The 18,139-nt window shown below is 53.9% G+C and overlaps 11 protein-coding genes across 11 annotated transcripts; 6 read left to right on the top strand and 5 right to left on the bottom strand.

Moving 5' to 3' along the window:
• Positions 1-167: 167 nt before the first annotated feature.
• On the bottom strand, positions 168-623 carry CLAFUR5_00576 (uncharacterized protein; the record flags this gene model as incomplete). The annotated part of the gene is made up of 1 exon (XM_047899724.1): positions 168-623. The coding sequence occupies one exon, from the start codon at positions 621-623 to the stop codon at positions 168-170; it is 456 nt and encodes a 151-aa protein (XP_047755625.1).
• A 643-nt stretch (positions 624-1,266) lies between these two features.
• CLAFUR5_00577 (uncharacterized protein) lies at positions 1,267-2,137 on the top strand (the record flags this gene model as incomplete). The annotated part of the gene is made up of 2 exons (XM_047899725.1): positions 1,267-1,716; positions 1,769-2,137. 2 exons carry the CDS (start codon positions 1,267-1,269, stop codon positions 2,135-2,137), a joined length of 819 nt encoding a protein of 272 aa, XP_047755626.1.
• An 864-nt stretch (positions 2,138-3,001) lies between these two features.
• CLAFUR5_00578 (uncharacterized protein) lies at positions 3,002-3,493 on the top strand (the record flags this gene model as incomplete). Its single annotated transcript, XM_047899726.1, has 1 exon — positions 3,002-3,493. One exon carries the CDS (start codon positions 3,002-3,004, stop codon positions 3,491-3,493), a length of 492 nt encoding a protein of 163 aa, XP_047755633.1.
• Positions 3,494-3,631: 138 nt separating this feature from the next.
• CLAFUR5_00579 (uncharacterized protein) lies at positions 3,632-4,400 on the bottom strand (the record flags this gene model as incomplete). The annotated part of the gene is made up of 2 exons (XM_047899727.1): positions 3,632-4,138; positions 4,200-4,400. The coding sequence occupies 2 exons, from the start codon at positions 4,398-4,400 to the stop codon at positions 3,632-3,634; spliced, it is 708 nt and encodes a 235-aa protein (XP_047755778.1).
• A 536-nt stretch (positions 4,401-4,936) lies between these two features.
• On the top strand, positions 4,937-5,537 carry CLAFUR5_00580 (Cytochrome c; the record flags this gene model as incomplete). The annotated part of the gene is made up of 3 exons (XM_047899728.1): positions 4,937-4,961; positions 5,174-5,364; positions 5,418-5,537. The coding sequence occupies 3 exons, from the start codon at positions 4,937-4,939 to the stop codon at positions 5,535-5,537; spliced, it is 336 nt and encodes a 111-aa protein (XP_047756644.1).
• An 822-nt stretch (positions 5,538-6,359) lies between these two features.
• Positions 6,360-7,190, top strand: CLAFUR5_00581 (uncharacterized protein; the record flags this gene model as incomplete). Its single annotated transcript, XM_047899729.1, has 3 exons — positions 6,360-6,521; positions 6,578-6,685; positions 6,744-7,190. The coding sequence occupies 3 exons, from the start codon at positions 6,360-6,362 to the stop codon at positions 7,188-7,190; spliced, it is 717 nt and encodes a 238-aa protein (XP_047756643.1).
• A 511-nt stretch (positions 7,191-7,701) lies between these two features.
• CLAFUR5_00582 (uncharacterized protein) lies at positions 7,702-9,231 on the bottom strand (the record flags this gene model as incomplete). Its single annotated transcript, XM_047899730.1, has 1 exon — positions 7,702-9,231. One exon carries the CDS (start codon positions 9,229-9,231, stop codon positions 7,702-7,704), a length of 1,530 nt encoding a protein of 509 aa, XP_047756642.1.
• Positions 9,232-9,310: 79 nt separating this feature from the next.
• On the bottom strand, positions 9,311-9,763 carry CLAFUR5_00583 (uncharacterized protein; the record flags this gene model as incomplete). Its single annotated transcript, XM_047899731.1, has 1 exon — positions 9,311-9,763. One exon carries the CDS (start codon positions 9,761-9,763, stop codon positions 9,311-9,313), a length of 453 nt encoding a protein of 150 aa, XP_047756641.1.
• Positions 9,764-9,930: 167 nt separating this feature from the next.
• Positions 9,931-11,655, top strand: CLAFUR5_00584 (Anthranilate synthase component 1; the record flags this gene model as incomplete). Its single annotated transcript, XM_047899732.1, has 3 exons — positions 9,931-9,942; positions 10,000-10,148; positions 10,197-11,655. 3 exons carry the CDS (start codon positions 9,931-9,933, stop codon positions 11,653-11,655), a joined length of 1,620 nt encoding a protein of 539 aa, XP_047756640.1.
• Positions 11,656-12,519: 864 nt separating this feature from the next.
• Positions 12,520-15,744, top strand: CLAFUR5_00585 (uncharacterized protein; the record flags this gene model as incomplete). Its single annotated transcript, XM_047899733.1, has 3 exons — positions 12,520-12,659; positions 12,718-12,858; positions 12,909-15,744. The coding sequence occupies 3 exons, from the start codon at positions 12,520-12,522 to the stop codon at positions 15,742-15,744; spliced, it is 3,117 nt and encodes a 1,038-aa protein (XP_047756639.1).
• Positions 15,745-16,119: 375 nt separating this feature from the next.
• CLAFUR5_00586 (uncharacterized protein) lies at positions 16,120-17,586 on the bottom strand (the record flags this gene model as incomplete). Its single annotated transcript, XM_047899734.1, has 3 exons — positions 16,120-17,164; positions 17,215-17,357; positions 17,413-17,586. The coding sequence occupies 3 exons, from the start codon at positions 17,584-17,586 to the stop codon at positions 16,120-16,122; spliced, it is 1,362 nt and encodes a 453-aa protein (XP_047756638.1).
• Between the last annotated feature and the right edge of the window lie 553 nt (positions 17,587-18,139).

Here is an 18,139-nt window from a genome sequence, read left to right on the forward strand (position 1 = left end):
ATGGCAGTGGTCGCAAGCAAGTCCATGCTGATGCATTGAGGTCGGCTGCCGGGCTGGCCAAAAGTCGAGTGCGCAGAGCTCTCATCTCGAGTTTCGAGATCTCTCACGACACGACACCTTTTGCACTTTCACAACACCACGACACGTTGCCGTGAGGTGCATCATGCTCACTCCTCTGGAATTCTCGGTGTTCTTGGTGTCAAGGGGCTGTCAACACCAGGAACCTTCGTCTTCCTCCTGCTGCGTCGCCAACTGAACCTCTTTTGGCTCTTCCGCCTACCGCTATCCTTCTTCTCGTGCTCCTCTTCTCGCTCTTCCGCCTTTCTGGTCCAGTAGTCTTTGCCCCCGTGGCCAGGCAGACCGTAGCTCACTTTCCATTGCCATTCATCGAACTTTACCACGTGGCTCGCGTCGATCTCCTGGAGGAGGACTTCTCGCCTACGCTGACAACCAGGGCATAGTTGGTCGAGTCGCAAACTTTTAAAGGGGTGTCCGTATATTTCGCAAGTGGTCGAATACTCCAGCATGGGATCTATGGACGCATTTCGACATTCGACGATCGGTCTGCGACCGAAGCAACTGTGACCACAGACAGAGTAAATGACGCGGCTATGGCAGCACATATCGAAACGGACGGAGCTGTAGATACTGGCCAGAGATGACAGGTCGCAAGCTTCTTCTAGTCAGAGAGCATCAGTACTTCTAAAGCCGCTCTGGGTCGCTTTGTTTGAACAACAATCTGCATTTGAAGCTTTGTGCTTGACAGCGTTGAGCTCTTTATGCAACCCTGTGTTCACGCTGCGACTACAACAGAGGGCTGCATCACATCTCCGAGTGGTTGTGTACAAGCTGTCATAAGTATGATTTACACTCGCCTCTCAGCGTCCCCTTTTCATGTTGTCGGTCTGCAAAGAGGTGGAGATGTCGGGACTCCAATGACACCGCTTTCCCGGAAGCTCTCCGTGTTGTCGAGACATGCAAAGACTACATCCTGTTCTCTCGTCCGGCATACCGACAACACGGGAACAAGCTCTGACAGTCACGAATAAGGACATCCTCATGCACTTCGGCTCCTCCTCTTGTGTCTGGTCAGCCCGGACCATCGCGTAAGCGACATCCGTTCCTGCTGGCAACGTAAAGCATCCGGCGTCAGCACAGCTCCTCCATCTGCAGGGCCGAGAAGTATTCCATAGTTCATTCTCATCTACAATTGCATTAATCCTCTGAACAGGACCTTGGCCTCGACACATCAACACTCAAGACACTATGAGCTCGATATCTTTTCCGGCGGGTCATCATGCGCCACGGAGTCTGCACAGCACGTGGAAACAAATGCCGGTCTGGAGCAAGGCGTCGTTGATGGTTGTCACATCCTCTTCCGCTCTGTTCATCACGCTGTTTCTCAATAGCTACCGGAAATGGAAAGCAATGGGCCCTGGGGGCCTACCATACTCCATGAAGGGCTATCTGCTCAACTTGTACGTGACTTTGTCGATGGCATATTCCGACACCAAGACCATCGCGGTCTACGAGCGGCCTGGGGACTTTTCGTCGCAATGGCTCCAAGCTTCGGAGGCAGAACGAAGCGAATCGCAAAAGGTATTTCTCAAGACGCCACTACAACATCGTGTGGGACCACCGACTCGAGCCTTGCCATTTGCAATACCTCAACGCGAGAAAAATGCGGACGTGGATGTGGATGCCGAACTACGACGAGTACGCTGCAGTAGCTTGAAACGAGGATTGCACCAGACCTAACGGTGAACAGAAATACCTAGCGGCTTTCGATGAGCTACAACACACCAACAGCGAAACCACAGAGTGGAAGACGTCTTTGTTGGAGAAGCGTGGGAAAGCGCTGTTTCTCAAGTCTAATCTGCCGTTGCGTTGTCTGGCCGCCCCTAGCCACCGCGAGATCTGCCATATCCATTCATCTGACATGTCGGCACATGTTACCCTGTCTTTGGCCGACGCTCGAGAGGTGATCACAAAGGGCTTTGGAGAGCGGCATCGCCTGTCTGGGACAAAACTGCTACCACTTGGTTACACAATGCTATACGTTCCTCGTTCGTCGGATGAAGTGGATGTCCTGGTCAATATCCTCCAGGCGGGTATCGATTATATGCGTTCTGGCTGAGCCGCTGCATTGCAGTCGCCAGCGGGAAAAGATTCTGGTTGCCGCGAGAATGGGAAGAAAGGGAAGTCATGTCATGTTCGATGCAGAGTAGCCACGGTAGTCCAGCACCAATGCTCTCCGAGATCATCATAGAGAACGAAAGGAAGTGCTCGAGCGAGGGCCCCTGACAAAAGAGGTGGCCGCCGTGCTTCAAGTAGCGACAGTGAGTAGAGCGTGCGAGAAAGGATCTAAGCACCGTCGGCCTAAGCAATTTTGTGGAGAGGCGCGTTGTGTAACGCTTCCGCTTCCATGTTTACGGCGTTTTGCTGCGCTGCGGTACATTGGTCGCCGCTGACAAGAGGCCAGTCTGTGATTGTGGAGCGGCCACCTTTTTTGTCAAGAGCCCTTGGAGTGGACGAGAGAGCAAATTGGTATCGCATTCCTGCACCTCCGCTAGCGTGGAACATCGCTGTCCAATAATGCGGTCGGCGGTCCCAAACGAGCACGCCGCAGCACCAGCTGAAAGTGACTCATTCTGAGTGTACAGCCTGCTTACTCTTAGCGTGTCAGCACGATATATATGCTGCCATCCTGAGCCATTGAGTATCATACTTCACCAAACAAGACTCACATCTTCACCATTCTTCTCTAAGCGCTAGGTCTCGGCGCTCGAGGCCACACCACCCCATCCAGCAATGCCTTCAGCAAGTTCCGCAGCAGCAGCACCAAGCAAGCAGCGAGCATCAGACATGCATTGCGACAGACTGGCAAGACTGGCAAGACGTCTCTGGTGATTGGCAAGGTTTTCAACAGCAATTGCCGACATACGACTGGACAGACTGCAACATCGACTACGATGAAGCAGCTATGCAAGCCCTGCAGGATATGATCGACGCGTCAGCATATCAAGCGACTGAAGCAAACACTGTCTTTAGCACGACAGATGCCACATCCACACCTCTGCAGCCAAATTTACTCTTCGACCATCCTCACGACATCGTTCCATCTTACCAGGATGGTGGCCATCTGAGCACATCTTTAGGAGAAGTACACTCCTTCGCTCCAGCAGGCAGCAACCTATCATCGTCAAGACCTACTGCGACGCCTGACTCTACTCCGGACACCACGGCGCACCGTGTAGGTGGTTCTACGCCGTCTTCTGTTGGCGCTGACTCTCCTGGCTCAGGCTCGAGCAAGATCCGCAAGAGACAACGTAACACCGAAGCGGCCCGTCGATACCGCCAAAGGAAGTTGGATAGGGCCTCAGAGCTCGAGGAAGCTTTGGAAGCCATGGGTAAAGAGCGAGATGAACTTAGGCTGAAGCTTGCCAAGGCTGAAACCGAGGCTGGTGTCTTGCGAGGGTTGGTTGGGAAGTAGTACTTTGGTTGAAAATAGTCATATAATTGGAACTGTATTATGGCCATCATGTGGCAGACATGTCTTTCACCAAGGATACGGCTTCCGTATTCGTTAGCTGTCATTGCTCAAAGTCTGGTCGCCCTTGCTTACTTTGTCTTACCAAGTCCAGAAGATGCCGTGGTCGTTAAGGCTCTTGCCTTCAATGACAGAGATACATGCTTCGACACTCTCAGCTGGGGTCATTTGTCCCGTCACCTCCCATCCAAGATCAACGTTGGCCATATCAGTCTTGACCTCGCCAGGATGCAGTGCAATGACCACCGTTGGGCTACCAGCACGCTTCAGCTCAGCCGCCAGGTGACGAAGCATCTGATTCAAAGCTGCCTTTGATGCTGCATAAGCAGCAAACCCATCCTCTTCTGGCCTGAACGCTTGGGCCGATCCTGAGTCACTCGAGATGAAGACTATTGTCCCGACACTCACGGGTGCCTTCAACACTCGCTGGGCGCACAAGATAGGGCCGATGCAATTGGTCTGCATATGCAGTGCAAACTCATGGTACGATAGCTCGGTCGCTCGGTTTGGATACTTCAGAACTCCAGCATTCAGGACCAGATAGTCTATACGCTGGACTGACTGTTGCTGCAACTGCTTAGCGAATGCCTGGACTCTTCAGTCAGCCTTGCCTGAAATGGACACTTCCGCGGGTTCAATTCAGTTTCACATCGATACTCTGCTCGCTCAGAATATCGCACTCGTGGATTGAGCATTGGCTGTCGTGCTGCCATGACGCCGCCGCCTGCTCAAGACTGGCCTGTCTGACGGTGGCGGTCACCTTGTCACGGCGAGCCAAAAGCTGCTTCACGGACTCCTGTCCTAATCCTCGCGATGAACCAACAATGGCCCAAGTCTTGCTGGCCGTCATGCCGTTCGCTTTGCACAAAATCTCTGTGCTTGTACAGTACGGAGGGACGGCGGCGCAGCGGCAAAGAGCAACCTTGAAAGCGAGACCTGCAGCGGGTCTAATTGATGACGTTGTCACCAGATTAGGTTTACATGAGCCACGAGGTCGCGACGCCAAAGATAGCAAACAGCTTCTGATCGAGCATTGGAGGACGTGATGATGGGTGGCACGCCTGTTTGCAGGAGAGACGCGAAAGGCACAGGTGGTGTTCGCGCCACAAAAAGACCGCGAGTGGCGTGTCTTTTCAACGTTGACAGCGTCAGGCTTCGGGAATAATCGGAGTGGATAATCCGTGCCTTGTGATTGGCGTGCGGCTCAGCAGAGGCGGCGAGGGAGAGGTCCGGCAGAGCAAAAAGTGCTCTTGAGAATCTTAGCATCATCTCTCCTTCCATCTTTGCTTCATCACTCCTCTACCATAACCTCAGCATTCGCAGTCACAGACAGTCATCTCGGGACGATATCCCATCTCCAATCTTCCACTCTTCACATCAGACACAATGGGCAAGGACGGCTTCTCAGCAGGTATGTTTCCTCTTGCCAGACATGGCATCTTCCAGCATGCGCCAGGTCAGGCACAAAGGGTCAAGACCATCGCGAAGGGCCTATGAGCTGGTTGGCGATGGTCTCCATCTATATGGGCCTCAATGAGTCCCGTGGGTCCTAGTCGGCAGCAGGAGATGGTGGCTCGCGCAGAATGTTTATCTCGAAGGCGCAACCACTAACTGGCATGATAGGTGACTCCAAGAAGGGCGCGAACCTTTTCAAGACCCGATGCGCACAGTGCCACAACTTGAAGGAAGGAGAGGGTAACAAGATCGGACCAAACCTCCACGGTCTTTTCGGACGCCAGACTGGTCAGGTTGAGGGCTTCTCATACTCGGACGCAAACAAGCAGAAGGGCATTACATGGGAAGAGGATACTCTGGTAAGATCACACGAACAGGGTCGCTTTCGGGTCCAACGACTAACGTATAACAGTTCGAGTACCTCGAGAACCCAAAGAAGTACATTCCGGGCACCAAGATGGCATTCGGTGGTTTGAAGAAGGGCAAGGACCGAAATGACCTGATCACTTTCCTCAAGGAGGAGACCAAGTAAAAGATGAGACATGAGCCACAAGAGATGGCAATTTCACCAGGCATACCCAGCGACTTCGATTGTAACACTACTGCATATACCGACCTTAGATCCTTTGCTGGTTTGCGACGGCGTGAAAGGGGACGGGCACCTGCGGGCTATAGACTGATTCGCTTCTTTACAGCACCTTGTCGCATTAGGAGTTTGGTCCAACGACCAGTGTAACAATCATCTCACCTCAAGACTTCTCTTGCAGCATTCTCAGCTAACTTGACCTGATGGTCGTCTCAGTACAGCGTAGCACTCACTTCGTCGCCTGCGGGGTCACTTCTTTACATGGATGTAAAGCGCCTTCCTCGTGTGCTGAAGCGGCGCCGTTTGCAACATCCCTGTCACTTTCTCGCGCTGCATGTGCACAGGCAACAGGGTACATCGACACCACATCAACATGACTTTTGGTTGTCAACACTTCGCCAACTTCCAACCTTCGACAACCTCACATCACTAAACTTCCACCACTTCCACTCCTTCCACCACCAACCATAACTTACACACATCCACACCACCGTCAAGAACCACCGCCAACATGGCTTCAATCGCCACTCAGCGCGGCTACACCAGCCGCAACAAGTGAGGTGCTGTAAAACTAGTACTTACCCATGTCACTGACGATGTGTAGCTTTCCAAAGAACAACGCAGTCGCCATCCCGTCCAAGCAAGTACAATTCCTTCACATCACCTCCATTCGTACTGACGAGTGACAGCATCAAATGCAGGCGCTGCAACATCGTCAAGTCGAAGGACGCCTTCAGCGCTGGACAACGAGGCGACCTTGTGCAGCACATGCGGCGTGTAGGCCCCGGCTTCAACCCGACCAAGTCTGCCTTCATCTGTTGCATGCAGTGCACCACCCGGCAGGTGGTTGAGCTCAATTGCCACATGTGTGACAAAGACAAGGGCATCGACAAATTCTTCAAGGCACAGCGTCGTAACCCCGACGAAGCCGTGAGTAGTCTGACTGGTTGTTCTAACGTCAAGATCAGTACTGATAGACACCACAGATTTGCATCTCATGCCAGCAAGACAAGGACAATTACGAGCCAGGCGCCATCTCTTCGGACGAGTCTCGTGGCGGTGGCGATGATGACGAGGATAGCGGCGACGACAGAGTAAGTCGCCGAGCATCCACGTTCGTTGAAATCCGTACAACTGCTAAATCTCTCATAGGATGATTACAGCCTCATGACTGACGACATGTCGTCCATGTCCGTCAGCGGCAACGGTACCTATCCCCCCGCTCGGTCCAGCACCACTGGTGGCGGCGGCGTCGCTCTAAGAAACAACACTGGCTCTTCCTCTGCCATGCCTTCAACCGGTGCCTCCGCTTCCAACATCGGCTCCGCCACCTCCAATGCCACTTCTCGAGCTGCGCCATCTCACGCATCCGCTGCGAGGATGACTGATCGCTATGGCACAGCGCCTACTCGTGCCATTCCTTCTGTCGCCGGCGCCACTAGCTCGACCAAAGGCTCGGGCGACTGGGCCAAGCCAAAGACCGTCCAGCGCAAGGTCCAGTATGACGTTGCCCAGAAAGAGCGTGAGGAGCGGAAGGCAAAGGAGAATGCCGACGATGATGAGAAGGAGTTCTGCGGCGGCGACTCTGACTCGGATTGAGCCTCGACAGCCATCTCGGCAGTGCGAAGCGACCTTGGACTTGCATACAACCCCCCGATGCGGAAGTGGCACGGTCTTAGATGGGTATTCGAGCCAGCATCAGATGAGATTCACATGAGCGATTGGCTGGATCACCAGCACCGGCCACAGGCATGCTTGTAAGATAGTCCGACCATGAGTAACAACAGTCAATTGAATTTTCAAAGCTATGAAATCACGCAAGTCGCGTGTGGTATCAGTGATTATGTATCTTCAACAGGGAGGAATTAGTACAATGAGTGTGTGAAAGCAACCTTCCCCAATCCGTGACCACAACAAAGTGCGCCGGAGAATCCATCCAAGACTTCCATCCAGGACGGCATACTCAACAACAGCCCAGGCTTGGCAAGATGGGCAACAATGGCCCTCCTCTCCAACGTCCTAGCTTTTGCTCTCGCAGTACTTAGCTGCGCACGCTGCTCTGTGATGGCCAAAGACCTCCAAAAGAAAAATTGCGTTTGGGTGATCAGTCTTAGTCGTCCTCCTCCTCTTCATCTTCATCTCCAAGGCCAGACAAATTATGCAACGATGACCAAAGTTCTTGCCAAGCAGACTTTGGGCGGACGGATGTGATGGGTTCTTCGATCTGAACGTCATCTTCTTCCTCGACGTCGTAGGTGTCTTCAGACGAGGTGGTGATGGCGCAATCGTCCTCATCTTCATTCTCGTCCTCTTCCCGCGTTTCGGCATCCTCGCCACCAAGATATTCTTCAGCTCCAAGTTGGTTTTCGGCTTCCGGAGCAGTCGCCTCAAATAAGTCATCCTCCTCTTGCTCCTCGTCCTGCGATTCATTTTCTTCCACTTCAAGCTTGGTCTGAGTTCCGCGCTCCGTGTAAACATAGGTCTTCTCGGCGATTTGTGGCTCGCTGACACCTTGGGTGTGGTTGTGACCCTCAAGGTCTGTGGGGGTATCTTTAGGAAATGATTGCTCTGTTTGAGCTGTGTTAGTGCTTGTTGACTCGCGTGTGGCTTCTGCAAAGTCTTTTGAGTCGACGTCTTGGCTTCCGCTTGGTGTGCGCCGGATAGTCAGGCTAGTCACTCGTCCTTTGCCTTCCTTGACAGTCTCAAGCTGCCAGTCTGCTTCGCCACTGCCCGAGATTTCTGAACAGGTCGAAACACTGTCCCGACGAGCAGGGGTCACGCCGTACTTGCTTCGTCTTCGCTTGAAGCGCGAGTTGACATCCTGCCAGTCTGATCGCCAGCGATCCATTTCTGACAGGATTCCGTTCTTTCTCTCGCGCCTCGTCTGCTGGGCCCAAGGCTGCAACGACTTGAAAGCGGAGTCCTCGCTGAGAGCATCGACGTCGACTTCCATCGACTTCATTTGCAATTTGAGAAAGAGTAACTCACTGTACTCGAAGCCCAAGTCCGAACGAAGACCTTCATTCTCCGACCGGAGCTGTTCTAGCTGCATCTCGCGCTCCTCCATTTCTGCGTTGTGGCGCTCGTTGAGCTCTCGAACCTCGACATAACGCTTGCTAAGCTCGGACTGCGCGGTCGTCAGACCATCAACCAAGTCCTGCATGCGCAGCACGAACCAGTCGCGCTCGGCCTTGTACTGCTCGAGCGTCTCAGGCTGTGCAGGCAGATGCATGGCACCATCAAAACTGAGCGCATAGGACGAATGCATGGAGACCTGGCGACTGTGTGGCGTCGTACTCTTGGTGTCGCTTTCTTCATCATCCATGAAGACACCAGAGTCGTCGAGTTCCGCGTGCGAGCGCTTGTGTGAGTGCAGCGAGTTCAGTTCCAGCTCAATCTCGCCCAGCTTTCTGCCGACGATGCTGATGGCTTCGCGACTCGCGTCCGAGTGGTTGCGCATGAGTTGCGATTGAAGTATGTTCATCCTGACCAGCAGCTGTTTTGTTTCCATCGAAGGCGCATTCGAATGCACGGAGGCGGAGTCGATGGAACGCGCCTCATCGGTAAAGTAGTCGCTGAAAGGTGAATGTTGAAGCGAAGAGTTGCGTCGCAAGCCCTTCTTGGCGGGAGTGTGCGGCATGGTGGACGCTGATGTCGCTGCGGGGCCCATGGCGGAGGTCGAGGTCGACGAGAATCTCGACAGCGGAGAGCGCGAGTATTCACTCAACGGCGACGGCGACGGCGGAAGGCTGTGCACGGCCGCATTCGACAGACTGCCTCTGTTGGTCTGCGCCCGTCGGTGTGCTCGCGCCTCTGTTGTGAGCACCGGTGCAGTGCCAGTGGTGCACGACTTGAAGCGGCCGTGCTGGCCCAGTCGAGGCCGCTCTGCGTGGTGGTACTTGGAGCTGGGGCCCGGAAAGTGGAAAGGAGGATGGGGAGAAGTGGAAGAAGATGATGCTGATGCTGTGAGTTGCGGCCGTGCTGTACTCGACGATGAGATTGTCATGGTTCTCTGTCTGCGACAGAGACCACCAATATCGAGAATCGTGAGCGTTGTTGGTCAGCCGTGCCAGCCCCTCCACTCCACCAGTCTGAACGACCAGTCTGAACGGTGCTGTAACCAAGCTTGCGACCCTCGGACCCGTTGTGCAGAACTGCAGATGATTGCGCATGGTGAACTCAATTCTGCTTCCCGCAGCGCATCGGCCCGCGGCAGCACTCATGTCATGCTCGTGCTTCTCAGACTCAGACTCAAGGACTGCGTCCCCCGTATCGCTGCCTATGTCGCGGTTCGTCTTCCTCACATCCCCTCGACCTGTGCCTTAACAGGCTGCTCAAGATGGCGCGCTCTGTAAGCTCAATGCATGAGACACAGAACTTCTTGTCACACGCAGCTGACAGCCAGCAGATAGCAGCGCAGCCATCGTTCGAAGAAGTCCAAAACATCGTCGAGAAGACCAAGTCCTGGCCCAATGCCCCGAATCTCATCCCACTATGCACATCCATATCGTCCGAGTTCCTCACTCCGTCCACCATATATCTGAAAGTTGCAGCAAAGTACGCTTCCAACTCGTGTCTGTCATACAACGCGCTGACACCTTTCAGCTCCAAACAGTCCTTCCTGTTCGAGTCGGCAGCGACCTCCGAAACCATCGGACGATATAGCTTCGTTGGTGCTGACCCTCGCAAAACACTCCTTTCGGGCCCCAAGCATGGCCTCGAGGGCGATCCGCTGCCGCAGTTGGACAAGGAACTCTCCCAGCATCGGATCGCACATATCCCATCATTGCGACTTCCACCATTGACTGCTGGAGCCATTGGATATGTTGGCTATGACTGCGTCAAGTACTTTGAGCCCAAGACAAAGCGATCTTTAAAGGACGTCCTAGAGGTACCTGAGAGCTTGTTCATGCTATACGACACCATCGTTGCTGTCGACCACTTTTTCCAAAAGGTGATCGTCATCACGTATCTCTCCCTACCTGCGGCAGACGCCAGCGGAAGTGCGCTCCAGGCAGCGTATGACAAGAGCAAGCAGACAATAGCTGGCCTCGTGCGGACACTGAAGAGGCACGATCTTCCGCTGCCTCCACAAGGTCCGATACAGCTCAAGCAGGAGTATACCAGCAATATCGGTCGCAAGGGATATGAGGGTCACGTCACGCGAATGAAGGAGCACATCGTTAAAGGCGACATCATCCAGGCCGTTCCCTCGCAGCGGATCGCTCGGCCCACCAGCTTGCATCCCTTCAACCTATACCGCCACCTACGTACCGTCAACCCATCGCCGTATCTGTTCTACCTGGACTGTGACGATTTCCAAATCATTGGTGCCAGTCCTGAGGTGTTGGTCAAGGCAGAGGCTGGAAGAATTATAACCCACCCGATCGCGGGCACGATCAAGCGAGGTGTCGACCCAGATCAGGACCAGCAGCTCGCAGATACGCTTCATGCTAGCATCAAGGACCGGGCAGAACATGTCATGCTGGTTGACTTGGCGCGGAACGATGTGAACAGAGTGTGCGATCCACTGTCGACCAGAGTGGACAAGCTCATGGTTGTGCAGAAGTTCAGTCATGTCCAGCATTTGGTATCGGAGGTTTCAGGTGTGCTGCGACCAGACAAGACACGATTTGATGCGTTTCGCTCAATCTTTCCTGCTGGGACTGTGTCAGGAGCGCCCAAAGTCAAGGCTATGGAGCTGATTGCAGAGCTGGAGGGCGAGAAGCGAGGTGTCTACGCAGGTGCGGTAGGCTACTTTGGGTACAACCGAGTCAACACAGTTGATGCAACAGAAGTTGAAGGCGCAATGGACACCTGCATTGCGCTGCGGACCATGATGACCAAGGGCGGTGTAGCATACTTGCAAGCCGGCGGCGGCATTGTGTTCGACAGCAACGAGGGCGAGGAGTACGAAGAAACGATCAACAAGCTCAAGGCGAACATGACTTGCATCGAACAAGCTGAGAGGCTCCACTGGGAGGAACAGCAGGGCGAAGCTAGTGACTTGTCTGTCAATGGAACGTCAGGCGGGCCAACCAAGGTCGATGTTGCAGGCGGATAGATATAGATGTAGATGTAGACTGCAGACAGGCACGACGATGCTCTCGTTCCGGTAGGAAGCATCCGAGCATTCCGACTTCTGTCTCTCAGCGGACTGCTCTCCGTAGATCGGCTCGGCTCTGACTCGGAGCAGGTGGGACGGGGCGCCTTCTTCTCAACCCCTCGGGGCTCCAAAGTCGGAGGCTGCAACCGAGTGAAAGCGTGACACGACATCTGTAGAGCATGACTTGATGCCGAATTGGTGTGTACAGAATGTTCCATAGCTGACTGAGTATTAGTGACATGGCGGTGTAACTGACGACACGCGAGCAACGACCATCGGTGTGCTCGCAAATGGTTGAGATGCTTTCATTGAATAGGCGAGACGCAAGCTGCACGTTAAGCTGCATCCACCCACCCGACTGCGGGACGATCCTGCACGTCGACGGGAGCGTCGAGCTTGTCGGTTCCTGACTTAATACTTAATTTTTGTGTAGGTCAGAGGCAAGAGCCTCAGCAATCGTTGCTCCTGCTGCAAAGCGCCTCGTCGCGTGTCTTGTGCTTGCGCTCTCTGTGAGCTCGAGATCAACACTCGCTGCATCTCTTGATCTTGCTTGATCTTGTTCTTCCTCCGACACATCCATACCTCCATCTATTCCTCCCAGCAGCCTCCTCGCATCAGCATACACCAACGACAGCATCGCCACCTCGTTCTTGTTGCAGCTGCTACGGCGTATCGTTTGCTGCTTGCACTGTCCAGCCAATCGCCTATATCACTGTCCCTCACTGCCGAGAATAGGCCAGTTCCTCAGTGGGCACCTGAGCACCCGCCAGGAACAACGTCCACCGCACTCGCCGCCAGCTCCTCCGTACACGCACCGCCACGATGGTCATCATCGACAACCAAGAGGTGCTCAGCATCGAGGAGACGAGATTGAAAGAGGACCGCGATCGCGTCAAGTACTGGAAGAAGTGGGGGTGCTATACCGCTGAGCGACAATGGGCGACCGTGCGAGAGGACTACTCGTCAGTCGATACACTGCTCTCATAACTGCATGCTTCACTGTTGCTGACACACTGTCAGTGCTGATGGCGATGCCTGGAGTTCCTTTACCTACGACATGGCCCGTTCGAGAGCTTATCGATGGGGAGAAGACGGCATTGCGGGCGTCTCCGATACACATGGCCGCATGCACATTGCCTTTGCATTCTGGAACGGCGTCGAGTGAGTGATTCCTGCTGTTTTGTCTCCTCAGCTGCTCTAACATGTTACAGCCCGCATCTCAAGGAACGCCTCTTCGGTCTTTCCAACCCTCAGGGTGTCCACGGCGAATCGATCAAGGAATGCCACTTCCACCTCGACAACACACCAACCCACTCCTACATGAAGTATCTCTACAAGCTGCCACAACGCGAGTTTCCCTATCAAGAGATCATCAAGGAGAACGCAAGGCGCAACAAGACGCAGAGGGAGTACAACCTCATCGACACAGATGCCTTCAAGGACAACCGCTATTGGGACATCTTCATCGAGACTGCCAAGGAGCACGACAATCCAGACGAACTACTCTTCCGTGTCACCGCGTACAACCGTGGAGATAAGCCGGCCAAGCTGCACATCCTGCCACATGTTTGGTTCCGCAATACCTGGGCCTGGGGATACGATTCGTACAAGCCGACCATCAAGCAACAGGACAGCCTCACAGCTTCGATCGATCATCGGAATATCGGCCAGCGCTACTTCCAGTGCTCGCCCTCGCCGAACAGCTGCGGGTTTGAAGCCGACATCGAGCCCGAGTTTCTGTATACAGACAACGACACCAATTTCAAGGCGCTATGGGGTTCCAGCTCCAACAAGACCCCGTATGTCAAAGACGCCTTCCACAACCGTGTCGTCAAAGGCGACAAGCAAGCTGTGAATCCGCAGAAGACCGGAACGAAGAGTGCCGCATGGTATGCTTTTGATCAAGGCGAGGGTGTGCCACCTGGCCAGTGTGCCGTGGTACGCTTCAGAATATCTACCAAGCACTCCGAGGACTACCTGGACGAAGAAACTTTCGACGAAGTCATTGACCAGCGTCTTGCCGAGGCCGATGAGTTCTACTACAAGATCAACCCACTCCCAATGACCGATGACCTCCGCAATATACAGCGTCAAGCGCTATCAGGCATGATGTGGTGCAAACAATACTACCACTTCATCTGGGACCAGTGGGCGAACGGAGATCCAGCAATGCCCCCTCCACCTCCTGAACGCAAGTCCGTGAGAAATGCTCAGTGGAAGCACATGCATCTGGACGATATCCTCTCCATGCCTGACTCCTGGGAATATCCGTTCTTTGCCGCTTGGGACTCGGCATTCCACTGTATCCCCTTATCGCTCATAGACCCGGCATTCGCCAAGAAGCAGCTGGATCTCTTCACGAGGGAGTGGTACATGCATCCCAATGGCCAGCTGCCGGCGTACGAATGGAACTTTGGTGATGTCAACCCTCCTGTGCATGCATGGTCGGTTTTTCGGACTTTCAAGATTGAGCGCAAGATGTATGGCCGCGAAGACATTGACTTCCTCGAGCGCGTGTTCCACAAACTGCTCATGAACTTCACCTGGTGGTGTAACCGCAAGGATTTCGACGGCAACAACATCTTCGAGGGTGGTTTCCTCGGCTTGGACAACATTGGTCTGTTCAATCGCTCGGATCCACTACCTACCGGCGGTACCTTGGAACAGGCCGATGCCACCGGCTGGATGGCATTCTACTGCTTGTGCATGCTCAACATCGCCCTTGAGTTGGCCAAGCATCGTCGCATCTACGAAGATATTGCCTCAAAGTTCGTCGAGCACTTCATCGCCATATCGGACGCGATGCAATACCGGGTTGGCACTGAAGCCAAGTCTCTATGGAACGATGAAGATGGCTTCTACTACGATGCGATCTCCTGGGGCGGTCCGTGGTCCCACCAAATGAAGGTCAGGTCTTTGGTCGGTCTGATTCCCATGTACGCCACCCTCACTCTTGAACCGAGCGTCATTAACAAATTTCCATCATTCAAGAGGCGCCTGGAATGGTTCATGAAGAACAAGCACGACGTGCGAGAACGAAACATTGCCAGTATGACCCGGCGTGGCAAAGATGAGCGACTGCTGCTCTCTCTCGTCAATGAGGATCGTCTCCGCAGCATCTGCCATTATATGCTCTCCCCGAATGAGTTCTTGAGCGATCATGGTATACGCTCCTTGTCTAAATATCACAAAGATCACCCGGTCTCGATGGACGTGAACGGACAACAGTACTCGGTTAGCTATGTTCCAGGAGACTCCGACAGCGGCCTCTTTGGTGGCAACAGCAACTGGAGAGGGCCGGTCTGGCTCGCCGTCAACTTCCTGATCATCGAATCGCTCTTGCGGTTCTACATGTTCTACGGCAATACCTTCAAGGTTGAATGTCCGACTGGCTCAGGCGAATACATGCATCTTGGCCATGTAGCGGAAGAGATCCAGCACAGATTGCAACATCTCATGGCTAGCGATCACAGTGGCCGCCGCGCCTTCAATGATGGCCGAGACATGACCGACTTTGACCCTCACTGGAAGGATTACCTTTTCTTCTACGAATACTTCGATGGCGACACTGGCCGTGGGCTTGGTGCCAGTCACCAGTGCGGTTGGACTGGTCTCATGGCCAAGATCATCCAGGATACTGGTGTGAACTGTCGTCTGCCTCAAACGCCACGAACACCGGGTGCTGCCGCGGAGCATTATTTCGACGACACGTTCATCCGGCAACGTCGCGCATCCCTCGGACAGCGTCGTCCAACCGGTCTTGCCCGCTCCATGACACGTACTCGTAGCATTGGTGAGCGTAGTGACTGGGGCCAAAGCACGAACGGCGACGCCGGAGACGAGGACGGTGACGATACGGCCAAGCCAAATCGATCGTATTCCATCTACAACGAAAATGATCCCAACGCAGGCAAGCCCGCCGAACACGATCCAGATGACCCGATCAACAAGTATGTCCAGGACCAGCTTGCCAGGATCAGGAGTAACGAGAGCGCTGAGCTTGCTGAAGAGCTCGCGTCGCAGACAGATGGTGCCAATGGACATTGAGATGAACGATGATGATGAGACCTGCAACTTCTTGTACCTATGTTGACCTATCTATGACGATGCTATGGATGGCATGTGAGTTGCATATGCATGTTAGCGCGCAGGGTGGCAAAGGAGAGTGATAGAACCAGAACCTAGAAGCTAGACATAGATGACAAGGCACGGTTGCGCGCCTGGATGTACCTCATTACCTAACGGTCAACATCTCCTGTTGGTGGCGGGCAGCTATACACTTCACATTCTCGGCGAGCATCATATTGAGAAGGCCTTGCACAATGAGGTACGTGCCGCTCTCATGCCACGCTATGATATGACGACGATGACATTACACATACATGTACACACTGATGCGTCGTCCGGTGTGTTCATACGAGACTACACTGCCTGTTCCATTACAACAGAACCATTTTTATGCAGATCTTTCCATGCTTGCCCTGGATTCCAGTCTGGAATCTTCCAGATCTCGACCTCGAAGCGGTTGGGCACTTTCCACGCGAAGTCGTATTCCGTGAAGAATCCAACTCGACGTTGAGTCTCTTTGGCTTTCGCCCCAGCATCGCGGACCCACTGCTTCCAGGTGTCGGTCCCTTCACTTGTAGGCCAATTGCCTGGGACCCACTGAGCCGTCTTTGTTAGAGCGATAGCTTTCCAAAGAGCCTCCGTGAACGTCTCGTTCGTTGTCCCGCCTTCGATGCCGTGTTCTTGAACCTCGTAGCAGGACAGATCCCAGTGCCACTCTTGCGGAAGTGCAGCTGCAAACCAATGTGCAATGTTCATGATCACGTATGCCCCGAGCCAGGCTAGTTGTAGTTGCAGTTTTGCATTGGCGAGGCAGACAATTCCGCCCATGAGCATCAATGTGCCAAGTAGTGCCAATGCCCGGTGGTACCAGTCGTTCTCCAGAGTGTAATCTATCTTTTCCGGCGCAAAGTAAAGTTCTCTGGCGATCTCCTCTGTACATCTGACAACGAGGAAGCTACCATTCGGATATCTTATGACGGTATCGCCGCGTGGTGTTTCTCCTTTCGGGCGCTGTGTTAGTTCCAGGTTCCATTTGTTGATGGCGCCGATTACGGTCGAAAGACCTGACAGCAGGATGGTTGCAACGATGGACATCCCGTCTCCGAATACTATTGAGGCGATGAGCAAGACGATTGCTTCTGAGAATCCAATGAGGGTCACCCAGGTCATGGGTCCCAAAGCTTTTGCTTTTACAAGCGGCGGGCGTATCTTCTCTTCGTTGATGGCTGCTTTGCTTGAATCAGGCTCATCCGAGTCTTCGTGCTCTTTGTTGGCCTCTTGGCTTGGGGTTCGTTTGGGCTGGCCGCGGAAGAAGACGTCGGTCCATTTCTGCTCCCTGCGGTCATCTGTCTTCTTCACTTCAACGCAGCGGACCGTGTGACGATCCATCTTCTTTCCACTGACTCCATCAGCTGAATAAGCCACGGGGGAGATGTTCAATTTACGTACAGCAATATACCAGCAATGTGCTGCACATTGTCTTTGACATTACCAGACTCTACGCCACTTACCGTGGCAGGCGTTGCTGGCAAGACCGTTGGGCGCGTCGTGTAGAGCAGAGCTTGCGGGGCTGGTAAGATGCGCGGCAGATACTGTGAATACATCAGCTGAATACTTCACGTGTAGTGGGTTGCCACATCGACTCACGAAAAGCCTGGACAACGCCGAGACCTGCGCATTTGCTTGGACCGATCCCTCGCCGAGCACCGCCAGGAATCCGACGATGTCCAGTTGGAAGTTGTCGAGCCCATTCAGCCACCACACTCCCCAGTTGGGTTCTCCTGGAATAGCGACCGTGATATTGCTGTTCCCTCCTGACATGATGGACGAGTCTTGCTGCGGGTCTCACGGGGTTCTTCCGGAATATGGTAATGCAGCAGAGAAAGCAACAGCGGCGAGAAATACTGATATACAGCAGGACGATGGCCGGTGAGCAGCAGAGCGTGAGAAAAGATTACTTTACTTACATCAGGCTGGCGCTTGAGCGTGCGTCTCAGCCCCGCGATGCTTGCAGATGGCGTGGTCGAAATGGTGCAGCCATGCCGCCTGTGTAGCTTTCTGGAACAGTCGTGTCCGGCGGCCTCTGCTATGTATTTTAGTATTTTAGGCGACCCGTGCTCACGATGCGGTCGTGGCCCGACCACGTGATAGGCGTGAGTTGATGGAATACAGATATGTTCATCAGTCAACCAATGTAATGTTGAGGAGAGACGGGAGTGTGTTGTTGCAGATTGTTGTGTCTGGCTGGCAAGCGCGAGTCGGTGCTCGGTTCGGCCATGCCGCCGCATCTCGGGATCCTCGGCAGTGTAGTCTAGCGAGGTCCAGCCACCCCACCACGCCCACCTTCATCAGTCGACGGCCTCGAGGCTCGAGC

This window comes from Fulvia fulva, chromosome 1 (assembly GCF_020509005.1).
Source record: "Fulvia fulva chromosome 1, complete sequence".
Lineage (NCBI taxonomy): Eukaryota > Fungi > Ascomycota > Dothideomycetes > Mycosphaerellales > Mycosphaerellaceae > Fulvia > Fulvia fulva.